Source organism: Puntigrus tetrazona, unplaced genomic scaffold, assembly GCF_018831695.1.
Source record: "Puntigrus tetrazona isolate hp1 unplaced genomic scaffold, ASM1883169v1 S000000746, whole genome shotgun sequence".
Taxonomy (NCBI): Eukaryota; Metazoa; Chordata; class Actinopteri; order Cypriniformes; family Cyprinidae; genus Puntigrus; species Puntigrus tetrazona.
The window spans coordinates 1109842-1132026 of record NW_025048355.1 but is presented as its reverse complement, the minus strand read 5'-3'; the positions used below and the strand labels follow the sequence as shown (position 1 = coordinate 1132026).

The window sequence follows — 22185 nt, the reverse complement described above, 5'->3', positions numbered from 1 at the left end:
CTTGTGTTGTGTGGCAGATGGGTTTTTGTGCAGTGTCAGAGAGCTGTGGATCTAATGTGCGTGAACAATTTAAAATTACTTAAAGATTTTGACTTGACAATGAAAATTAGCTGTACATGCAAAGCTTTTCAAAGACTAACTGATCTGTGAGTAAGGCAAATATAACTTGAGTCAACCATAGGAAAGAAAAGAAACAACATGAACAGGATACAAGAGAAGTCAAACAGAACACCCAACTCTAATATTACAAAACAACACGGATCTGATGTCACACACTGAAATGGCATGACAAAAGACTTGCATGACTGCGTTTAATGATAGCTGATTATAAACCAGTAGCTTAGTTGATTAATCAAATGTAAGCACATAATCCAAATAACTATTATCACACCCTAGCATTGGCATAAAAAGCGAGATATACATTAAGCATAGATAGTGTACACTGGAAAAAGATTGTAAGGGATAAGCGAGCAGGTGAAGAGATATTTGCAATTCTAGTTTAAACCAGTGCTAAGACATTTTTATTGGTCATAACTCCTGAAGGAAAAAAAGCACAGGCCCAGTAAAAACCTACAGTACAACACCACATTTCTACATGAATTCAATATGTTTAAACCAGACATAGGTAAACCAGACGCATTTGTGATACAAATTAGAGCGCTTCAAAACATTGACTCACTTTGCAACACAAAAATGATTTAGCTGATTTAGAGTTTCGAAAAGCTCTGGGTTCAGCGATCAAGGGGTGGAGACGGGTAGGTTTAAGGGTGTAGATGTGTGGGTTCACCGATCAAGGGGTGGAGATGGGTAGGTTTAGGGGTGTAGATGTGTGGGTTCAGTGATCAAGGGGTGGAGATGGGTAGGTTTAGCGATCAAGGGGTGGAGGCGAGCAGGTTTAGGGGTGTAGATGGGTGGGTTCAGTGATCAAGTTGGTGGAGACGGGTAGGTTTAGGGGTGTAGATGTGTGGGTTCAGTGATCAAGGGGTGGAGACGGGTAGGTTTAGGGGTGTAGATGTGTGGGTTCAGTGATCAAGGGGTGGAGGCCAGCAGGTTTAGGGGTGTAGATGTGTGGGTTCAGTGATCAAGGGGTGGAGACAGGTAGGTTTAGGGGTGTAGATGTGTGGGTTCAGTGATCAAGGGGTGGAGATGTGTAAGTTTAGGGGTGTAGATGTGTGGGTTCAGTGATCAAGGGGTGGAGAAGGGTAGGTTTAGCGATCAAGGGGTGGAGGCGAGCAGGTTTAGGGGTGTAGATGGGTGGGTTCAGTGATCAAGTTGGTGGAGACAGGTAGGTTTAGGGGTGTGGATGTGTGGGTTCAGTGATCAAGGGGTGGAGACGGGTAGGTTTAAGGGTGTAGATGGGTGGGTTCAGCGATCAAGGGGTGGAGGCGAGCAGGTTTAGGGGTGTAGATGGGTGGGTTCAGTGATCAAGTTGGTGGAGACAGGTAGGTTTAGGGGTGTGGATGTGTGGGTTCAGTAATCAAGGGGTGGAGACGGGTAGGTTTAAGGGTGTAGATGGGTGGGTTCAGCGATCAAGGGGTGGAGATGGGTAGGTTTAGGGGTGTAGATGTGTGGGTTCAGTGATCAAGGGGTGGAGAAGGGATTGTTTAGTGATCAAGGGGTGGAGGCGAGCAGGTTTAGGGGTGTAGATGTGTGGGTTTAGTGATCAAGGGGTGGAGATGGGTAGGTTTAGGGGTGTAGATGTGTGGGTTCAGTGATCAAGGGGTGGAGATGGGTAGGTTTAGGGGTGTAGATGGGATTGTTTAGTGATCAAGGGGTGGAGGCGAGCAGGTTTAGGGGTGTAGATGTGTGGGTTCAGTGATCAAGGGGGTGGAGAAGGGTAGGTTTAGGGGTGTAGATGTGTGGGTTCAGTGATCAAGGGGTGGAGATGGGTAGGTTTAGGGGTGTAGATGTGTGGGTTCAGTGATCAAGGGGTGGAGAAGGGTAGGTTTAGGGGTGTAGATGGGATTGTTTAGTGATCAAGGGGTGAAGGCGAGAGCTGGTTTAGGGGTGTAGATGGGATTGTTTAGTGATCAAGGGGTGGAGGCGAGCTGGTTTAGGGGTGTAGATGTGTGGGTTCAGTGATCAAGGGGTGGAGAAGGGTAGGTTTAGGGGTGTAGATGTGTGGGTTCAGTGATCAAGGGGTGGAGATGGGTAGGTTTAGGGGTGTAGATGTGTGGGTTCAGTGATCAAGGGGTGGAGATGGGTAGGTTTAGGGGTGTAGATGTGTGGGTTCAGTGATCAAGGGGTGGAGATGGGTAGGTTTAGGGGTGTAGATGGGATTGTTTAATGATCAAGGGGTGAAGGCGAGCAGGTTTAGGGGTGTAGATGTGTGGGTTCAGTGATCAAGGGGTGGAGATGGGTAGGTTTAGGGGTGTAGATGTGTGGGTTTAGTGATCAAGGGGTGGAGAAGGGTAGGTTTAGGGGTGTAGATGTGTGGGTTCAGTGATCAAAGGGGTGGAGATGGGTAGGTTTAGGGGTGTAGATGTGTGGGTTCAGTGATCAAGGGGTGGAGATGGGTAGGTTCAGTGATCAAGGGGTGGAGAAGGGTAGGTTTAGCGATCAAGGGGTGGAGGAGAGCAGGTTTAGGGGTGTAGATGTGTGGGTTTAGTGATCAAGGGGTGGAGAAGGGTAGGTTTAGGGGTGTAGATGTGTGGGTTCAGTGATCAAGGGGTGGAGATGTGTGGGTTCAGTGATCAAGGGGTGGAGAAGGGATTGTTTAGTGATCAAGGGGTGGAGGCGAGCAGGTTTAGGGGTGTAGATGTGTGGGTTTAGTGATGAAGGGGTGGAGATGGGTAGGTTTAGGGGTGTAGATGTGTGGGTTCAGTGATCAAGGGGTGGAGATGGGTAGGTTTAGGTGTGTAGATGGGATTGTTTAGTGATCAAGGGGTGGAGGCGAGCAGGTTTAGGGGTGTAGATGTGTGGGTTCAGTGATCAAGGGGTGGAGATGGGTAGGTTTAGGGGTGTAGATGTGTGGGTTCAGTGATCAAGGGGTGGAGATGGGTAGGTTTAGGGGTGTAGATGTGTGGGTTCAGTGATCAAGGGGTGGAGAAGGGTAGGTTTAGGGGTGTAGATGGGATTGTTTAGTGATCAAGGGGTGAAGGCGAGCTGGTTTAGGGGTGTAGATGGGATTGTTTAGTGATCAAGGGGTGGAGGCGAGCAGGTTTAGGGGTGTAGATGTGTGGGTTCAGTGATCAAGGGGTGGAGAAGGGTAGGTTTAGGGGTGTAGATGTGTGGGTTCAGTGATCAAGGGGTGGAGAAGGGTAGGTTTAGGGGTGTAGATGGGATTGTTTAGTGATCAAGGGGTGAAAGCGCAGGTTTAGGGGTGTAGATGTGTGGGTTCAGTGATCAAGGGGTGGAGATGGGTAGGTTTAGGGGTGTAGATGTGTGGGTTTAGTGATCAAGGGTGGAGAAGGGTAGGTTTAGGGGTGTAGATGTGTGGGTTTAGTGATCAAGGGGTGGAGAAGGGTAGGTTTAGGGGTGTAGATGTGTGGGTTCAGTGATCAAGGGGTGGAGATGTGTGGGTTCAGTGATCAAGGGGTGGAGAAGGGTAGGTTTAGCGATCAAGGGGTGGAGGCGAGCAGGTTTAGGGGTGTAGATGGGTGGGTTCAGTGATCAAGGGGTGGAGACGGGTAGGTTTAGGGGTGTAGATGTGTGGGTTCAGTGATCAAGGGGTGGAGATGTGTGGGTTCAGTGATCAAGGGGTGGAGAAGGGTAGGTTTAGCGATCAAGGGGTGGAGGCGAGCAGGTTTAGGGGTGTAGATGGGTGGGTTCAGTGATCAAGGGGTGGAGACGGGTAGGTTTAGGGGTGGAAATAGGTGGGTTTAGGGGTGTAGATGGGGGTGTTAAGCGATCAAGGGGAGGAGGCGAGTAGGTTTAGGGGTGTAGATGTGTGGGGTTAGTAATCAGGGGGTGGAGGCGACCTCATCAACCTCATCAGACCTCTAAAGGTTTAAGGTTTAAGGATCAAAGTTCCTTGATTATTATGCCAGAATTAGAGTATAGCTCCTAGTCATATCAGCTCAGAAAACGGCAACTTTGTCAGTTTAGAACACAATGTAACTAGAGAAGAGTTTTAAAATAGGAAAAATATCTAAACTCATTTTTAAACAAGATGCTTCTGGCCTAATCAGATTCAATGATCTATGCAAAGCTGTACTAAAAGTGCTATCGCCAGAGCAACTGGAGAACAACTGAATGCATTTAAAAATGTTAAAATTGTAAAAAAAAGTGGAGTGTTCCTTTAAACTAAAATGTGCTTTGCCAACACCCTGTGGTGGAAGTTTCATCACAAACGAGACATGACCCAGTGAGTTCATTCAGTTCTTACTGTTTTACATGACATTATTTTGAAACATTAGAGTAAAACTGTAACTCACCTTCCTGTACAGCTCTATAGATACAGACTGGCCACAGTTGTAAAAGGGGCTGAGGGGCTCCTGTGGTCCCGATAAGCCCGTTCTCATTTGGTCCTAATTATTTTTGGGTTAAAGGTTGACAAATTGGGGCTATAGCCTTAACTTAAAATCCCCTTTCCATGTTAACTGGCTTGGAGTTAATTCATAGAAATATAGGCCTACTAGGCTTAAGTGGAAGATGTCTGCCACCTGGTGGAAAACAAGCCCTTTTCGAATGAATGGCCTTGTTATGCACATTTTTAAAATAATGCATTAGAAATGAGTGATAAAACAAAAAAACAACCCCAAAACAATTTTTACAGTCCCTTAAGGTGTTTATTATGTCTTTATTTTAATGTTTTATTTCTTTGATTTTTGTGTTTATACATACACTGTAATAAAACACGTTTTAAAACCCATTCATAACGCTAGATGGAATGTTTCCTTTCCTTGTTTTCATCATTTATTACAATTTCTTAATTGTAATTATTTTCTTTTTTCTGTTCCGTGAAATTCAGTCATTATTGTTGGAGACCGAGGCCTTGTTCATGAGGTCCGGTAAGATCTCAAGAGCGTGTTTTGTTCTGTTCTGTGTAAAATCGTAACGTTGAAAAGAGACCCGTGCTGTGAGCATCTGTTTATTACACAAATAAGAACTTCCTGGCATGAAAACACGTCGATAACATCAGGATAACCAGCTAAACGTTGAGTATAAATATATAGCTTTGAACCACACGAGTCCCTCTTTACGCTACGACCCGTGGAGAGGAAAACATAGAGTAGATGGCAGGAAAACAAGTGCTGGCGTCACAAAGCCGATCTTCATTTACACAATCAGTGGTTGCATCCAATCTAACTCACCAAAATGCAGCCAGTTTTGAATCAGCTAGTGAGACGCAAAGGCAAAAGACAGAAAATACGAACAACACACTTGAGGAGGACACGGAGAACATCCGCTCGGTGATGATAGGTCACTTCATAGCTGATGTCCGCATGACGCTTCTAATACTTTGTGGTTCTTCTGGGTTCAGACCAGTCTGAGATGAGCTCTCTGTAACACTGAGAGGATAACAGTCTCACGATGGCTCCTTTGACCCCCGCTTTGGCCCCTGGGGTTTAAACACTGTTGAGAAGCAGCGCCGCCGCTGCGTTTGAGGTCACAGTGAAGGGATGAGCGTCTGTGTCGTTGTCGTCTGCGGTCTGGAGAGATAAACTGCGCAGGCTCTTCTCCAGGCGTGAGCTTTTCCGGCTGCTGATGTTGTTTGAAGAGCCAGGTTTAACTTCTGCTCCTTCCGCTCTCTCACCTGTCAGAGAACGTGAAGAACGCGTGAGAACCTGTTGCTCACGCAGAACTAATGTAGGGCCCTTTTGAATGTGTTATATGTGATTAAATGTGTAGTTGCATTCTGTGTTTCAATTTAATGGTTTTATCAAATTCAAAAGAGTGTAAATATTTTTTTTATTGCATACATTTTGGACAAAATTTAAAGTCGTCTATATTAATTTCCTTATGATTCAACACCAGTTAATAAACAAAAGCTTTAAAAATGTTATTCTTTTAAATGTATTTGTGGCATAATTTTGATTACCACCACCACCAAAAAGAAAAATACTCTTCCCTCATTTTCATATATATATATATATATATATATATATATATATATATATATATATATATATATTTATTTATTTATATATATATATATATATATATATATATATATATATATATATATATATATATTTATTTATTTTATATATTTATATATTTATATATATATATATATTTATTTATATACTGTATTTATATATATATATATATATATATATATATATATATATAGAATTTTTTTTTTTTTTTTTTTTTTTTTTTACATCAGTGTTATTTTAGTATAATAAGTAAACTACTTATTTTTATTCATATCTTAAATTTGTATTTTTTATGTTTTCTACATTAAGTTGTGTTGTGTTTTTGTCATCTTTATGTTAAGACAGATTTTGTTTATTTTAAAAGTATTAGTTTTTAAATATTAATTTTTAATTTCAGTTTCAGATATTTAGAAGTGTTTTTTTTTTTTTGTTATTGTTTGACTTTAGTGGAAAATCAACATTATGCCACAAAACTGATCTTAACTTGAACCAAGAGCATTTCTTTAACACTGACAATATGGCCAAAGAAAAAAAAAGAAAGCAGGCCTGTAACTTTATTACTCCATGCAGTTGTGAGAGTTCAAGGTGTTTTGTCTCTCACCTCTTTCCTGTTCACAGTCGGGCGACGAGGCCCCGCTGCACTCACTACGAGGGCCCAGCACCGGAGACACCTGCTCAAAGCCCTCCAGAGAGCCCGAGCCCGGCAGCTGGAGCAGGTCAGGACACGCAGAGAGGGACGAGGAGGAAGACGAAGGGTACGGGCAGGAGGAAGAGAGCAGAGGATACGAGGAGGAGGACGAGGAGGAGGAGGAGGAGGTGTAGGGGCAGGGCAGGTCGAGGGGAGCAGACGTGGAGCTCACGCTGCAGGTGGACCGGGTCTCAGGATCGTCTTCTGACGGTGAGCCGTTACAGCTGTCCTCCAAACTCACGGACATCACTGCACAACAAACACAGACCTTCACTGTCATGAACGTAGATGTAGATGAGCGCTCAGGCGGTTTATACAGAGCTTCGTTCACAGCGGACGGCAGTGAATTAAAAAAATAGAAATGTTATGATGGCCACCATCCAACAGCATTATCAAGCTCGGATACGTTTTTTTAAAAACCTTTCATTTTGGGTGAACTATGCCTTTAAATGCGTAAAGTTGAACGATTACGAAATACGTTTGCATCCGGCTATAATAGTTTAACATGTAAATATAAATAAAACATCGCATTTGTAAATGATATGTAATGCAATGTGTTAATATAGTCGAATCAAGAAGTTAAATTTCGTACAACGAGTACTTCCACGATGATTTCATTGAACTAAAATATGATTTAATTCAGATTACAGTACTGATTTTAATGAGATCGTAGTGAAGCTTGTAACTCATTTTTATTTGTCATGCGAATGATCATTCGCAATAAAAAAAATAATTTAATTATTTTAAAACTAGCATTCGTTTTCTCTATATAAATAAGTATTATTTTCTATATAAATATGTTATATAAATATAATTTAGTATTATTTAAATGTTTTGATCATACATGAAATGTTAATCATTTTTATACAATATAAAATTTTTTTAATATGCAAAATTTCTTTTAACGAACACGAAGACGATAATGTGCCGCTGTATTAGCTCAGAGGCCATTTCTGCCCGTCTAAAGCTGGCACAGTTGAAGCTAAATCAAACTGAGAGACGTTCACTCTGAATTACAATCAAGTCTGTCTCAGCAGTAATGTGTGATCTCACTTACTCGATATGCCGTCAGACTCCATTTTGAAGTTGGCGATGTCATCGGCGGCGGCCCCGTCGTCTTCAGCGCCCACGCCTCGGCCCCGGGGCCCCATGGCGGACAGGCGGCGCCGCGCGTGGATCTCGTCTGAGATGGTCTCCAGGTTACGAAGGGCCGCGCGATACTCGGCTTTGGCCTGGGTGAGTTTAGTCTGACGCTCATCCACACGCCGCTTTAGTTGCTGTATGGGAGGACAAGGAGAAGCGGAGGACAGGTCACAAATAGTTATGATCAAAATCTGATCAAATCCACATGTGAGTTTGTGTTTCTAAAAAGAGCATTAATGCAATGCTACAAATAAGTAAAAACGCATATTTTATCCTGAAATTTCAAACAAATGTATTTTGACTTTTACTTTATTTTAATTACCATTGCATGTTTGCGTGAAATTACCAATTTTTAATAGTGTTGAGATTCTCATAAGTGTATTAAATTTTTTAATAAAATATAAAATATATTAAAACATAATAATAACAACAACATATTTTTATATATTTAAATTTACTATGTAAATATTTGCAAAATATATATATTTTTAATTATATATACACTTAATAAAAATAATACAAAAATAATACTTAATTGTATTAAATAATATTTTACAATATTTAATAATACAAATTGTATTTAATGTGTCTGAATGGTTTATTTATTTATTTAGTAATTTCCAAAATTTTGAATGTGATTCTCGTTACTGCATTATGTACTTTATTTTTATTTTCTAAAATATATTAAAACATTATTGATTTATTTGAAATGTATTTTCTAAAACATTCACTTATATTTACATTAAATTGAAGCACATAAAGTACTAAAAATACTGTAATGCAATGATCAATAAACATCAAAATATATTCAGTACAAAAAAATAGTGCATAAATCGTTGCAATTTTAACGAAATTCAGATTAAATTATATATTATTTTGTCTTTAAAACTGGCCTTATTCTCTGTAAAACTGGAAACATTAACGAAATGTTCTTTTTTGTGCAAAATAAAAGCGTATTTCGTACCTCGAGCTGTAGATAATACTTGGCCTTTAATTCAAAGTACGGCCTGCAGAGGGAGAGAAAGAGAAAGATTGGAGCAGAGTGAGTGTCAGAGCCGGTTTCCATGGCAACAGCAGCATTCCAGCAGCAGAGGCACATCTGGAACCCGTTAGAGACACATCACCCTGAACTACGCCTCCATCCACAAGCCATCGACACGCAGCAGAGCGGGGCCCGCGGAGGGGCCGACTACACACTCCAGGAAACACTCACAGCCTTTACTAAAGGCTAAATCATTTTCTTCCCAATTACGAACATGTTTGAGGTGAGCACATGCGACGCAAACCCTGCAGAACATCTGCTTACAGAACTTGTTCCGGCAAGATTTTAGGGAGTCTTCGCTTTATGTCCAATACGGCATGATTTATATCTACGATCATTATGTAAACGCCCGTTATGTCATTGGATTCAGTGTGTGGTGTTTTTAAAAGTTGTTTAACAGTTCCGGCATCACCAAGGCTGCATTTATTCGATCAAAAATACTGCAAAAATTGTGAAATATTATTACTATTTCGAATAACTATTTTCTACGTGAATATCTATTAAAATGTAATTTATTCCTGTGATGCACCGCTGAATTTCCTGCATCCTCCAGAATATGATTTGCTGCTCCATAAACAGAATTTTTGATTATTATCAGCACAGTCGTGCTGCTTCTTTCTTTCCATAAAAAAATTCAAAACAGTAGAATGGCATTTATTTCTGTACTGTCTCTTTAAATCAACTGAACGCATCCTTAATACTAATAACAACTATAAAAAAACCTTTTCAATTGTGTATATGTGACTTATGTCTTCGCACCTGGACTTGTTGATGGTGCGTTTGAGTTTTTTCTCCAGTTGTCTCATGTGGCTCATGGCGGCGTTGTATTTGGCCGCCGTTTCTCTGTGCTCGATTTCGCTGCGCGTCCTGCTTTGCTCCGCCTCCATCACCTGGAACAGCCAATCAGAGCAATCCAGCGTAATGCACGGCGGTCTACAGCTAAAGGGCCGTATGGTTTCTGTGGTGTCTCTCACCCTCTGGGTGGCGTGGTTGAGCATCTCCTGCCAGGCCGAGTCGAACTGCCGGCTGTCCTCCTCCAGCAGACGCTCCTCGGCCAGAGCGATGGTCTCCTTCGCCGCCCGGAGGATCTCGATGGCCCGCTGATACTCCTGCGTGGCTCTCTGAGCTTCAACCTGAGCCTGAAAGAGACGGCGCATGCTCTCAGTTTTTCCAAACCTCATAAAGGAGGCCCGAAGACTAATGCGTGATGCATGTCTCGGCAGAAACTGCCTTCAGCGAGCAGCTCGTGTTCTTCAGCCAATGCATCGACGACAGCTGCAAGCGAGCGCATGTTGAGACGTTGCATAAGTGAGGGTGATGCTTCCTTAGTGTTGCCAGGACGCAGTAGTAAACAGCTGCTGTCAATAATCACTCATTGGCTCGTATCGATGACGCAAATGTACCACATAAAAAGTGCATTGCGCTAAAATGTGAGAAGTTCTGCTGGGTGATGAAAGAACGAGGGTTATTCAAGCGACTTTACATTTCTCACTTACATGACTAAAATCGGTAGTTTTAAAATACAAGCAAAATACATGAACTTATATAAAATAACATAAAAAGATACCTTGGCAAAATAACAAAAAAGGTTTTGTTTTAACTGGTTGCAAAGGCGTCATTACTGAAAGTATGTAAAAGTGAATAGATAGCTAAAATGGATGTAAAAAATTAATAAGAACTATATAAACAAAAATACAGATAAACAGTATTTTGGCTAAAACACTACACTAAATTAATTTAAAAAAGGTAGAGAAAATATAGAAAATATAACAATAACAACTAATTAAAAAAATGAATGCAACTTAACTTTCGTTAACTTTTTTCCCCTTAATGAAACATGTTTTAGTCTACTTAAAATAATTATTGAGTTAAATGAAATATATTACGAACTATATTGAAAAAATAAAGTAATGAAAATAAAATATATGAAAACTAAAAGTGACAAGCACACGATACAATTACTATAATAATTAAAATAAAAAAGGGAAATATAAAATAAAGCGAATTCGAAATTTCTGCAATGACCCTAAAATAGCACTGCAGTGACGTCTGAGACTGGAACGACATTACATCCTGTGATTCCTATCAGTGCTGACGGATTAGCCAGATTAGCATTAGCTGCTCAGCTTTAATTGGTCATGTGACCGCGGCGGTCCCTGTCTCTCTGTGGGACGAGCTTCTCGTTTAGAGACGATCCCTCTTATGTTATTCAAATCTATATTCATAAAGGAGGCTGCTGTATATTTCATGAAGCTGAATCTCACCCCGCTGTATCACACACTTCTTATTTATATCCTCTAAACCCACCTCAGCAGCCTTCTGATTTTGAAATAACTTTTAAGGTTCAATGCAAGTTAACGACGAACGGTGTTTATAGAGTTTAGCGCCAAACTATTTCAGCTCAGACGGCCAAACCAAACAGGAGCTCTGTTTATAGTAAACCGCTTCAAAAACGACTTCAAAGCAGCTCGTGAATCTCTCCATTCAGATCTGCACGTGTATTATTAATATATTACTTGAGCTGTGAAGTTGTAAGAATTGATGCAACTTGCATTTGCTATGTTTCCAAAATAACTAACTTTTCCAAAATCAATACATATTAACTTGAGAGTAAACATAACTTGTGTTTTCTAAATAAAATGAAGAAAACATTTTAGAAAATTAAAAAAACTAAAAAAAAAGCCTGCCAGTGCGGTAATAAAATTTTTACTAATTAAATACATAATTTTTTTTTTTACCATGTTGGCGAATTGTTTTCTTGTTTTCATCTTGCTTTGATATATTTTTCAGAAAACAAAACTTAGTATCTCATGTAATGTTGCTTGCATCTTTATTTGAAAATGTTTCGATATTTGCACAGGAATGCAAATGTTTTTTTGCATTGGAGTTAATTTCTTGCACCCTTGCTTGCATCACGCCAATGTTTTCCAGCCTTACAGTCGAGTTTTTTCTGCATTACGTGTTTTTTTTGCATGCTTTCTCCTTTGTAAACGTCAGTGCTGTTTGGCTGTGTTTGTGTCCAGCTCCGGTCCGAGTGCGGACGCGCCGAGAGAGACGGCGTCACATCGCAGCGCGTTCGAGTCAAACGTGTCCAGAACTGACCTTTCTGAGCATTGTTCAGAGCTGACCGCTCAAGATGACGAAACAATGCGCGTGCTGCAGTAAACAAAAGCTGCATTTAGCCCACAGCCGACTCAAGGATGTGACTGCATGTCTGCGAGGGCTAGCTAGTAATAGACTCATGCATTATATTTTCAGCTAGGATTTTCATTAAACTGCATTGTGTTATATTTGTACGCTACCTTATAAATATTTTGGGGTGTTTTGCTCACCAAGGCTGCATTTATTTGATTAAAAATACGGTAAACTCAGTAATATTATTACAATTTAAAATAACTGTTTTCTATGTAAACGCATTTTAAGCTGCATTTTATTTCTGTGATGCGCAGCTGATTTTTTTAGTCTTCAGTGTCACACGATCCTTGCATTTCTGAGAAGCATTTCTGATTATTATCGATGTTGGAAACATCGTGCTGCTTCATCATTCAGATTCTTTAATGAATGGAAAGTTTTGGGTGGTTGCCGGGGTGTTGCTATGCGCTTTTGTTTTCTGAAAAGGTGTGCAGCTGTTATATATTTTATTGGCTTTTTCTCAACATTAGAACATCACATCGAAACAAAACTCAAGGACAACGAACAAAACTTACAAAAAATAAATGAATCACTTAATTAAAAAAGCATCAGTCGGCCGTGATCATCGTGCACCACATGATCACAGAACAATGCAGGACACCCTACACACTACAGATTATAAAAGATGATGCATAATATGTCAAGCAGTCATTGTGTGCCACTTTCGAGTGAGCTGCTCATCACAAAGAGCTCCAGTGTGTCCGGCGGCTCTGGAGGAAGACTCACGATGACATGATCCTGTTATATTGTAATATTGTTGTCTCTTCTGCCCAACCACAGCTGCATTCATGTGCCAAAAACACAGTAAAACCAGTTATATATTAAAATGCTATTTTATTATTTAAATATATGCTAAAAGTAGTTTATTCCTGTGGTCAAAGCTGAATTTTCTGCATCTTTACTCCGGTCTTAAGCGTCTCGCGATGCTTCGAAAATCATAAAACTATATATATATATAGTTCAGATGCAAAAGCCTCTAAGCACGTCTGATGTTTTTCTTTAGAATTATGCATTAGAATTATTTTGCATGGGTTTCTGTGTAAGTACTGGTACTTCTCTGTGGTTTGAGGCTGGCATTTAGTGCATTTGAAGTGAAAGTACTTGGTGAACATATACTATGTGTTTAGAGCATTCACTCAGTATCATTATCTCATTTCTGACCATTTTTTGGCTTTTATAGGCTTTTGCATCTAAACTCTTAATATATATATATATGTATAATATATATATATATATATATATATATATATATATAGCGTATACCAAAAAGCAAGCTATACATGAACTAACCTAAAAAACAACCAAACCCATACACACCAGATACAGTGAAATACACTGGAAGCAAAAACGTACTTCAACTTTAACATATTATATCAACATATAGTACGTATCTATTGAGGTCGAGCAGCTTCACTAGTTAAAGTCACGGTGTCTTAGCTGAGGCAGGCCTTTAGACTCTTTCGCTCACAGGGTCAAGGTGAGGTCAAGCTCTGTAAACACTGTAATGATAGATTAGAGTTACGTCAGGGAAGACTCGTGGAGGTTTTAGGGTCTAAACGACACACTCCTTCATCCTCCTGTCTGTTCACACGCGCTCGTCAAGCTCTCGGCGTCGGGACCGAGGACGGGTCTGTTATATTCAGTTTCCCTCCTGCTATAATGCTTTTGACAGGCAGCACAAGCGTCTGATGTTTTTTCTGCTTCGACCTATTTCCTTCCCAAACTCGGTCAGACGCGAGGCCGATGGTTTTTTCATGAGCGGCGTTCGCCGAAACCGCTTCGAATTAACGTTTAATGAGCTCAGCAGCATCCTCTGAAGATGCAGAATCATCTCCGCACGCCCCAAACTCTGTCTGACCTACTAAACACCCCGACCCACATCTTCATCCACCTGAGGAAACCGAGGAACCGACCCCTCTGCTGACACAATGATTCAAATGCGTGAAACTTCCACATATTTTTATTAGCATTCGATAAAATGCAGAAGTGTTTATTTAAACATTTCTAAATACATCTACACACTTCCTCCTGTCTGATGATGGTACTGGAAGGTCGATTATTTCGTGTTTTTTAAGACTTTCCCCTCCTTCATGCATACATGACACATATGAAGAAGTGCACAGCGTCCAACGCAAAGCAGAGGAATTCCACAACCTCATCCAAAATCAGACAAAGACGGCTGTTTTCCATCTGCTCCAATGGCCTTTGGGAGGAGCGCTGAATAAACAATCCGGCTCTTTCTTCACGCCTCTCCGCGATTCATGCAATCCAAGCTCCCTATCCGTGTTTCTCTGTCCCTTAACTTCTTGTCATTACAAAATGCATTCGGCACGAAAATTATTTAACAAACCAAAAAACTTGTGTCAGCGATGTTTGCCTTTTACAGTTTTACACCGAAGGCAACAGGAAGTTCAGAAATGGAGCACTAGAGTATTACACTGTACTCTTTTTCTTTCTTTTTGACCCAACATGCTGCATCATTAATGCACTAGTAATATAACTAGTGCACTAGTATACTACTGCGTTGCTACACGACCTCAATATCTCCGTATATTTTGTACCACCCGATTAAAAAAAAAAATGAAGTCCAAAGATATGCATATAAATACCTCTGATTGGCTTATAAATACAAGGTAAAGTCAAGTGCAGTGCATTGTGGGACATATGCACGTGGTCACTTGTGCGTAATTGCGCTGTATGCTTCCTGAACGGATAGCACGAATTAAATTAGCAGCAAATGTTATCTGTGCATTCGATGCATAATATATATTGCAGAAATGCACGAGCATTTCTGAGAGATAGCTCCACATTTGCAAGTGAGATGATGCATGGTTTGATCGGAGGCCGGTGTTACTTTTAGCCTGTCTGACATGTGCCGCCTGACCTTGATTCGTCCCAGATAATGTGTGTGTGTTTGTCTCTTTCAGGACTCTGTGGAGGTGTGAGGTCAGCCGACACGTGCTGCAGTCTGTCATTCGCGTGATACGCAGATGATGCAGAACAACAGCTGAACGAGAGCTATCTGCGCATCTGTGCGGTCAGCTGCGCTCCGATTGGCTGCGAAGCGGGCGGCGGCACGCTAACTGACGGACAGCTGGAAGTCCCCGGGCCTGATGGTCTGTCTCGTCTACTGACACAGACAGGTCACGGCGGTCTTTCGGAGCGATGACAGGACAGTTACACAAGACCACCTTCATTTAATCACACGCAGATCGGGGTGTAAAAGGCTTGGGGCTTTGCACAGACCGCACACGTAACAAGATGATCATATTAGCTAACATGCAGATCGGTGCACACATTTACGCCTGAATTATTAACTGTTTAGATGAAGCGTTCACAATGAGACCGGGAATGAATCAAAAAAGCAAAAAGGTCATTTTTGATCGTAATAATGCTTGCAGACATGATCCAATAGCTTATCATTTACGACCGGTGTTCGCGTCTGCTTGAACGAATCGGGTTTTACCGGGAGCTTTTAGAAGATTAGCCGACTTCAACTTTTTCCTGCCGGCGTTTTACTCACTCGTGACTAATCTCAGATCATTTTGTTTTAATGTGTGCAAAAATAGACTGAGAATATGAGCTTCTGACTGTCTGAAGGCTCTGGTCTGAGTGCTTCGTCTGGGCATGAATCGGTTTATCTAATGAAATCATCATTTAAAAAAAAGAAACGAATGCTTTCGTTCGGTAGGGATGCATTCAGTCGAGCAAATAAATGTGCCGCAACAATAAAATAAAATAAAAATAAAAGTTTCCGCAACAATATTGAGCCGCACAATAGTTTTCAAAATTATTAATAGTCGGGTTTCTTAAGCAGCAAATGCTTCTGAAAGATTATGTGACACCGAAGACTTGATTAATAATGCTCAAAATTCAGTTTTTATCACAGACATAAATAGCATTTCGATAGCTCCTCACATAGGAAACGCTGATTTTAAATTGCGATAATATTTCAAAATACATCTGTTTTATAAATGCAGCCTTAACCCTTGAACCCTTTAAAAGAAGATGATCAAAAAATAATATAACTAAAACTTCTTACTAGTAGACGTGGCAAAAACGGCCTCCAGCTCTTTTTTTTTAATTTATGTTTTTTATTAAGCTCAGAAATCAGTTAAAGCTAAGCATAAGGGACTTCTTAAGACATTAAAAGCAGTATTTACGGCTCCACTCCCGTTGGCTTTTGACGGCGTTATAACTGAGTCGGAGCCAGAAGCCGGGCACTCTCACCAAAGTCACCTCCCGGATATAAAAAGCTCTTTTATGACTGCGCGAGTGCGACATTTGTGTTGATTTATCGCCGTCACGAGGTGATAATATAGAGAATTTCATGGCTGAAAGCAGCGGGGGTCTCGAATCCTTCACACACAGCAGACGTTCTTCCACATGACGCTAATGGCACGTATTAGATGCTAGGTTTATGCTGTAATAATTGTGCGCTGAGGCGCTGTGGGCCTGAGGAGCATCTAGACACACGAGAAGGACACCAAGCGCGGGGTCCTCGCCAGAGCTGTTTCCATCTACGGGAAATGCCTAAGTCTGTTTGCAAACACGTTAGCCGGTGTGTGTGTGTGTGTGTGTGCTGGAGCGCAGGTCATTCATTACTGAGACGCTGGGTTTGGGGGTGGACGGCGCTCATGTGACTTTGAGACGTTGAACTGGGGCAAATGTGTTTTTCTCAACAACCGCTTATGTATTTATATTCCTCCGTAACGTCTTGCTTTCTTCGATCGCTGAACGTTGTCGCACATTAATAGTGGGAACGTGCTGTTTTACAAAGATTACGCAACTGATCCGTGCGAGTTTTTACGGTGGCAAACTAGTTTTTTATACAGTTTGCACGGCTACTTGAGCGTAAATCACGATTAGTTCACGATTAGAACAAGATTCAGTAATAAATACATATATTTTTAATCATAACCCACATGAAAAAACACTATAGTAATTTATACTACTACCCTATAATACTATATTCTGAACCATACTGTAGTAAAATACTTGAATTACTACGTTTTCTACACCTGTAGTACACTCCAGTGTACTCTATTAAAAACTAAAGTATTTATTATATTTTATTAGTTAATCATAGTCTAATTAATACTAAAGTATGCAGTATCGTTAATTAATATTAATCATTAAGTTTTGTAAATACTATCATATATACAGTGTAATACACTTTGCTGTAATATGATTTAAAAACATTTATTATAAATTGTCATTTAGTGTTTTTATCTTTTTTATTTGTTTAGTGCATGGTATTTTTTCACGTTAATATTTTCTTCCTTTGTCACGAAGTAAAATGCATTTAATTTGTACGGCGTTTTCACTTTGTGGCCAAGAATAAATGCTATCGGTAAAAGCTAAAAGCGCACAGATGCAGTAATATAACCCCGGCCGAGGACGTCTCCGAGAGTCACAGCCATGTTTTCCATTCGGTCGCTGAACCTGCTCCTCAGATGCATCCTGCTGTTACATAATCGTGCGCTTCCTATTGGCGTTAGTGAATCACTATATCACTTTGAGTGTTTTCCTAAGTGTTCACTCTTTAGGGGAGAATCCAGAAGATCCAAGCCATTCAAACTCCAGTGTAGCATATTGCTACGAACAAACTGAGCCGGAGGGATCGAAGCTCACCTGGCGCGCCGCTCTCCGGGCCTCCCAGTACGGTTTGGAGTCTTCCACGGCTTTACCGATCTTCTTGACCTGCTCGTCCAGCTTGACCGTGGCCTCCACTAGGACGGCGCGAAACTTCTGCCGGGAGTCCTGAAGAACAGAGACCTCTTTGGGTGAGCGAATCAAATGCACATGTAGCACATCAAGCAAATGTATGCCACAAACCTCACAAATTCAGTGTGTGGTAGATATAGATGAGTTTCATCAGGTTTGGGCAAATGCGGCATCGCATCACTCACCAGTCGATCTTCTGTAGCGAATGGGTGCCGCCAATATGAGCGTAAAAACATCACAATGATCCACACCACTCCTGTCCATCAGTTAACATCTTAAGAAGACAAAAACTGTGTGCTTGTAAGAAACGGGCCCACGTGTGAGTCCGTAACGATGCTTCTTCAGCTGTCTCTCACGTCGAAATCCTCCCACATGTTTCTGTTTCTGTGCAGATTTCTCTCCCGATTCAAGCTTTGAACCTCGGTGATGTTTGTTTCTCACAAACGTGCAGCTTTTCCCTTCGCTAGACGTCAGCCGATGGACTGGAGTGGTGTGGGTCGCTCGTTGATTGCTGCGACTCTCACCCTGACGGCACCCATGCGCCGCAGAACATCCGTTTGAGAGCGACCGACCTACATCTCGAAGGAAGGTGAGTACATTTCATTTTTGGCTAAACGATTACAAGCCCGTCCGTTTAACACGCTATTTCCACGGACGTCCTAGTATCGTACAATATATCTACTTGGACTGTATGAAGTACTGAATGAGACTCGTTGACAGAGGAATTCTTGTCTTTGTGCTGACAGGCATATTCAAGAGTGAATGACATTGCATGCAGTCTGTGAAATCTGAATAAATCTCAATGCATGCTCCAGAATCTCTCTGAGTTTTAAGCATCCATCTTTCACTTTCACAGCAACGAAACGCCTCAATAATCGGCCTTTTGTAGCTCCCTGAAAAGCGCCGCTGCGGCTAACTCGATTCAGGATTTAACACAGTTAAGAAAGAATCCTCGCCCCGCTTTCTAGACAGAAAACTGTCCAGCTCTGAACGAATCTGTCGTCCGGCGGGGTCGGTCGCTCTCATTTAAAAACACCCATATCCTTCCACACAGGACCTCGGTCACAAAAAGCGCGTCAGAGGGATTTAGACTTCCTGTGACAGAATGACACTTCCTGGATCATTCTGCTGAATAACCACAGGCCAGATACAGTCGAGCACAGAGAACCATGGACGAGTATTTTCGTTACACAATCTGGCGAGCAAATAACAGTCCTGAATCTGAAATTAAGAGGACTTAAAAAACACTTATGTCCAGATTCTAGGGTTACTGAAACTATTGAAAACATTACTTGTTAATCGAAATGAGGCTTAAATAATATACAAATATACATTTTAGATATAAACATTTTAATATATATATTTATATATATATATATATATATATATATATATATATATATATATATATATATATATATATATACTATATTTTTATATTAAATATATATAAAATCTATTCTTGTCATTTTAATGGTATTTGAAGTTTTAGTCATTTAGTGTTTTTATCTTTTTTTTATTTGTTTTCTTTTTTAATGTGTTCATTTTTTTAGTGCATGTAGTCTCTCAACTACATAAAGATGTAAATGCTATATTGGTAACTTAATATTAATAATGAATAGTAATAGTATATATATATATATATATATATATATATATATATATATATATATATATATATATATATGTGTGTGTGTGTGTGTGTGTGTGTGTGTGTATTGATAGATATCAGATAGATATTCATTATCAACACCATTCATTTAACATGGTAACGTGACATTATTGTTTTTAAGGAAATCATAAATTCGCTGAAACAAAACATGGAAATGAACGTTCCTCGGCCCTTCTATCAACTGGCAATCACTTCTGTGTGTTTCCCCTCCAGAAGAAAGTCATCCAGGTTCGGAATGACAAACATTTTCCTAAACTACTCCTTTAGCTGTCGTGGCCTGTGGCTTTCGAGACAGGAATTCCAGATTTCTTCTGTCCGCTCAACAGATATAAAGGGCGTCAGTCACGCGCGAGAAAACTTCCCATTGGTCAGCGGAGGAAGGGGGGCGGGTCCGGGCTTTTAGACGTTTTCCACCCGGATTCCGCTCGCAACCATTTTCAGAGAAAAGCGAGCGCGTGAGCCTCACCTCCAGCTCCGTCTCCCATCTGTTGATGTTATCCGTAGACTGGTTCAGTTTCTCCAGCTCTCCCTGGAAAAGAGATAAAGCGAGGCGGGAGGAGTTAAGATCGCAGTAAGATGCCTCTTGCGATCAGACATCTGGAAAGTGTTATTGAAGTAACCCGACACCGAGATTAAGCTCATAATGCGTGCTTTTCCTGCGATGACACGCAGATGTTGTTTTCATTACAAGATCACGCGTTTACTTCTTTTCATGGGCGGAGGACGAAAAACCAGTTCGTCTAGCACAACTAGCTCGCGCTCTGATACAGAAAAGAGAGATGCACGCATTAAAAGTGCCATTGCTTTTTGGCCAAGTACCACACATGGGCGTCTGAAGCAAAACATCGCACAAAAAAAACGGCGTGATAAAAATGCGTTGCGCTAATTAAAAGTGGGAGATGAAAATATATACGTATAAATCTTATATACGACTTATGATTTTTATTCTTGCGCTTCACATTCTGTAGGAAGTGCACGCGAGGGTTTACTCTACAGAGGAAATTAGTTCTAAATATGACGTCAAAGTAAACGTGATCGTCAGCGCCGTTCCTCAGCGTTCCAAACAATGCAACAATGTAACAGAACATCACGGCGGGGTTCCCCCTCGTTCAGATCAAACGAGAACCGATCTGAAGCTTTCTGCTGAATTTACGCGACACGATCCGCTCGAGCTTTGACTTCGGCGGCTCATTCTAACTTCTGGGAGGTTAAACGGGATAAGAATCGGGGGAAAGATGCCCACGTCCGTACGCGCGAACGCAGCGTTGCGATCCGGTTTAAAAGGTTTAGTCGATGTTGTTCTGGACGCCGTCGCTCTGCAGCCTACCTGAATCCTCGGGTCGACCTCCTCTTCCTCCAGGGACTCCGAGTCTTCATCAGATTTGTTATCTCTCTCCGAGTCGTTCATTTCGGTGGCAGACGCGTTCCGTGTCTCGCTTGGCCGAACAAAGCGGGTCTCTGTCCGGGATAACGGGCTCAGATCCGCGCCCGCTCCATTAGTACGCGATTAAAAGAAAAGCGCACGATCTTTCCTCGTATCCGAAAACATGACCTACTTGATCCACCGAGACGCAAACGACACACACACACACACACACACAAAACACCGGCAGACTGGAGAATGAGAAGCGGCGGAGATCTCGCCCGCCCCCTCCGGCAAACACTCTCTGTCCTGAGGGTCACCGCGGTTCAGACGCTCGTTTTAGCGTTACCTATAGATAACGGAACAGTTTATATGCTCATATGTTTAATTACATTTTTATTTTAGTCTTAATTGACATGCATATAGGCTGCAGAACACAGTAACGCCGTATGAAGCCCTTCATTTGTTTTCACTGCGGTCTTGATTTAATCTTTAATTAAAAAAAAAGATTGAATCGCATAAAGTTATTTTCTAATTTTAACATGAACTTAAATTAAAAGCATTTTTTTTTTGTTGTGTGTTAATTGAAATGCTTGAATGATATTCTCTGTCAAAAAATAATAATAATTCACCTTGTCAGAGGCATAATACATATTGAGGACACTTATAAAGGCACTTTTTTTACTCTAAAAGTCTAAATATGTATAACTCTTATTCTGTGTACAGCACGTACAGGCTGCTTCCTTTTCAATCAGTTTTCGGGATACTAACCCATCCGTTCTTCCCGGTTTAATCCGGTTGGTGTATGATGTCGAAACAAAACCTGTGTGTCAAGCACAAACACAGACACACGGCTGCTGATGCTCAGATGAAGTTCAGCTCTTGTAAACGCTCCGCAGTTCACAGTTCATGCAATATAACCCCGTTTTACTTTAGTCCTAACAAAAATGTATTTTATTAATAATAAAAAATTATATATAAATAAAGAGAGGAGTAGATGCAGCTTATATAGTGACCTCTATTTTATTTCATTTCTATTAACAGGTTTATCAGTTTCCAGCTGAGCACACTGACCCGTTTTAGTGAAAAAAAAAGAAAGAAGTGGACTTCTGGCGCCCTCCAGTGGATGAGAATAAACATACAACTGGAATGAAAATCAGTTCTGACCTTGCAGTCGACATCTTTAAGACACTGTCTGGTGTAACATCATTTAATGTCTATGATATAACATAGAAAATAGAATAAAAAATACATTACGAAACGATTTTGTAACACTTAAATGAAAGTGTTATTTTTTTTTAATTATTATTATTG

The 22185-nt window shown here is 40.8% G+C and overlaps 1 protein-coding gene and 1 long non-coding RNA gene across 2 annotated transcripts; one reads left to right on the top strand and one right to left on the bottom strand.

The window, feature by feature from the left end:
- Positions 1-4708: 4708 nt before the first annotated feature.
- sh3bp5a (SH3-domain binding protein 5a (BTK-associated)) lies at positions 4709-21135 on the bottom strand. Its single transcript, XM_043233115.1, has 9 exons — positions 20836-21135; positions 19975-20037; positions 17744-17872; positions 9892-10056; positions 9677-9807; positions 8840-8882; positions 7790-8009; positions 6646-6981; positions 4709-5698 (listed from the first exon to the last, which is right to left on the bottom strand). Exons 1-9 carry the CDS (start codon positions 20914-20916, stop codon positions 5511-5513), a joined length of 1356 nt encoding a protein of 451 aa, XP_043089050.1. The 5' UTR covers positions 20917-21135; the 3' UTR covers positions 4709-5510.
- LOC122335291 lies at positions 17762-21955 on the top strand. Its single transcript, XR_006248950.1, has 3 exons — positions 17762-17895; positions 18229-18425; positions 21916-21955. It is a non-coding gene; the product is annotated as an uncharacterized LOC122335291 (long non-coding RNA).
- The last annotated feature ends 230 nt before the right edge of the window (positions 21956-22185 follow it).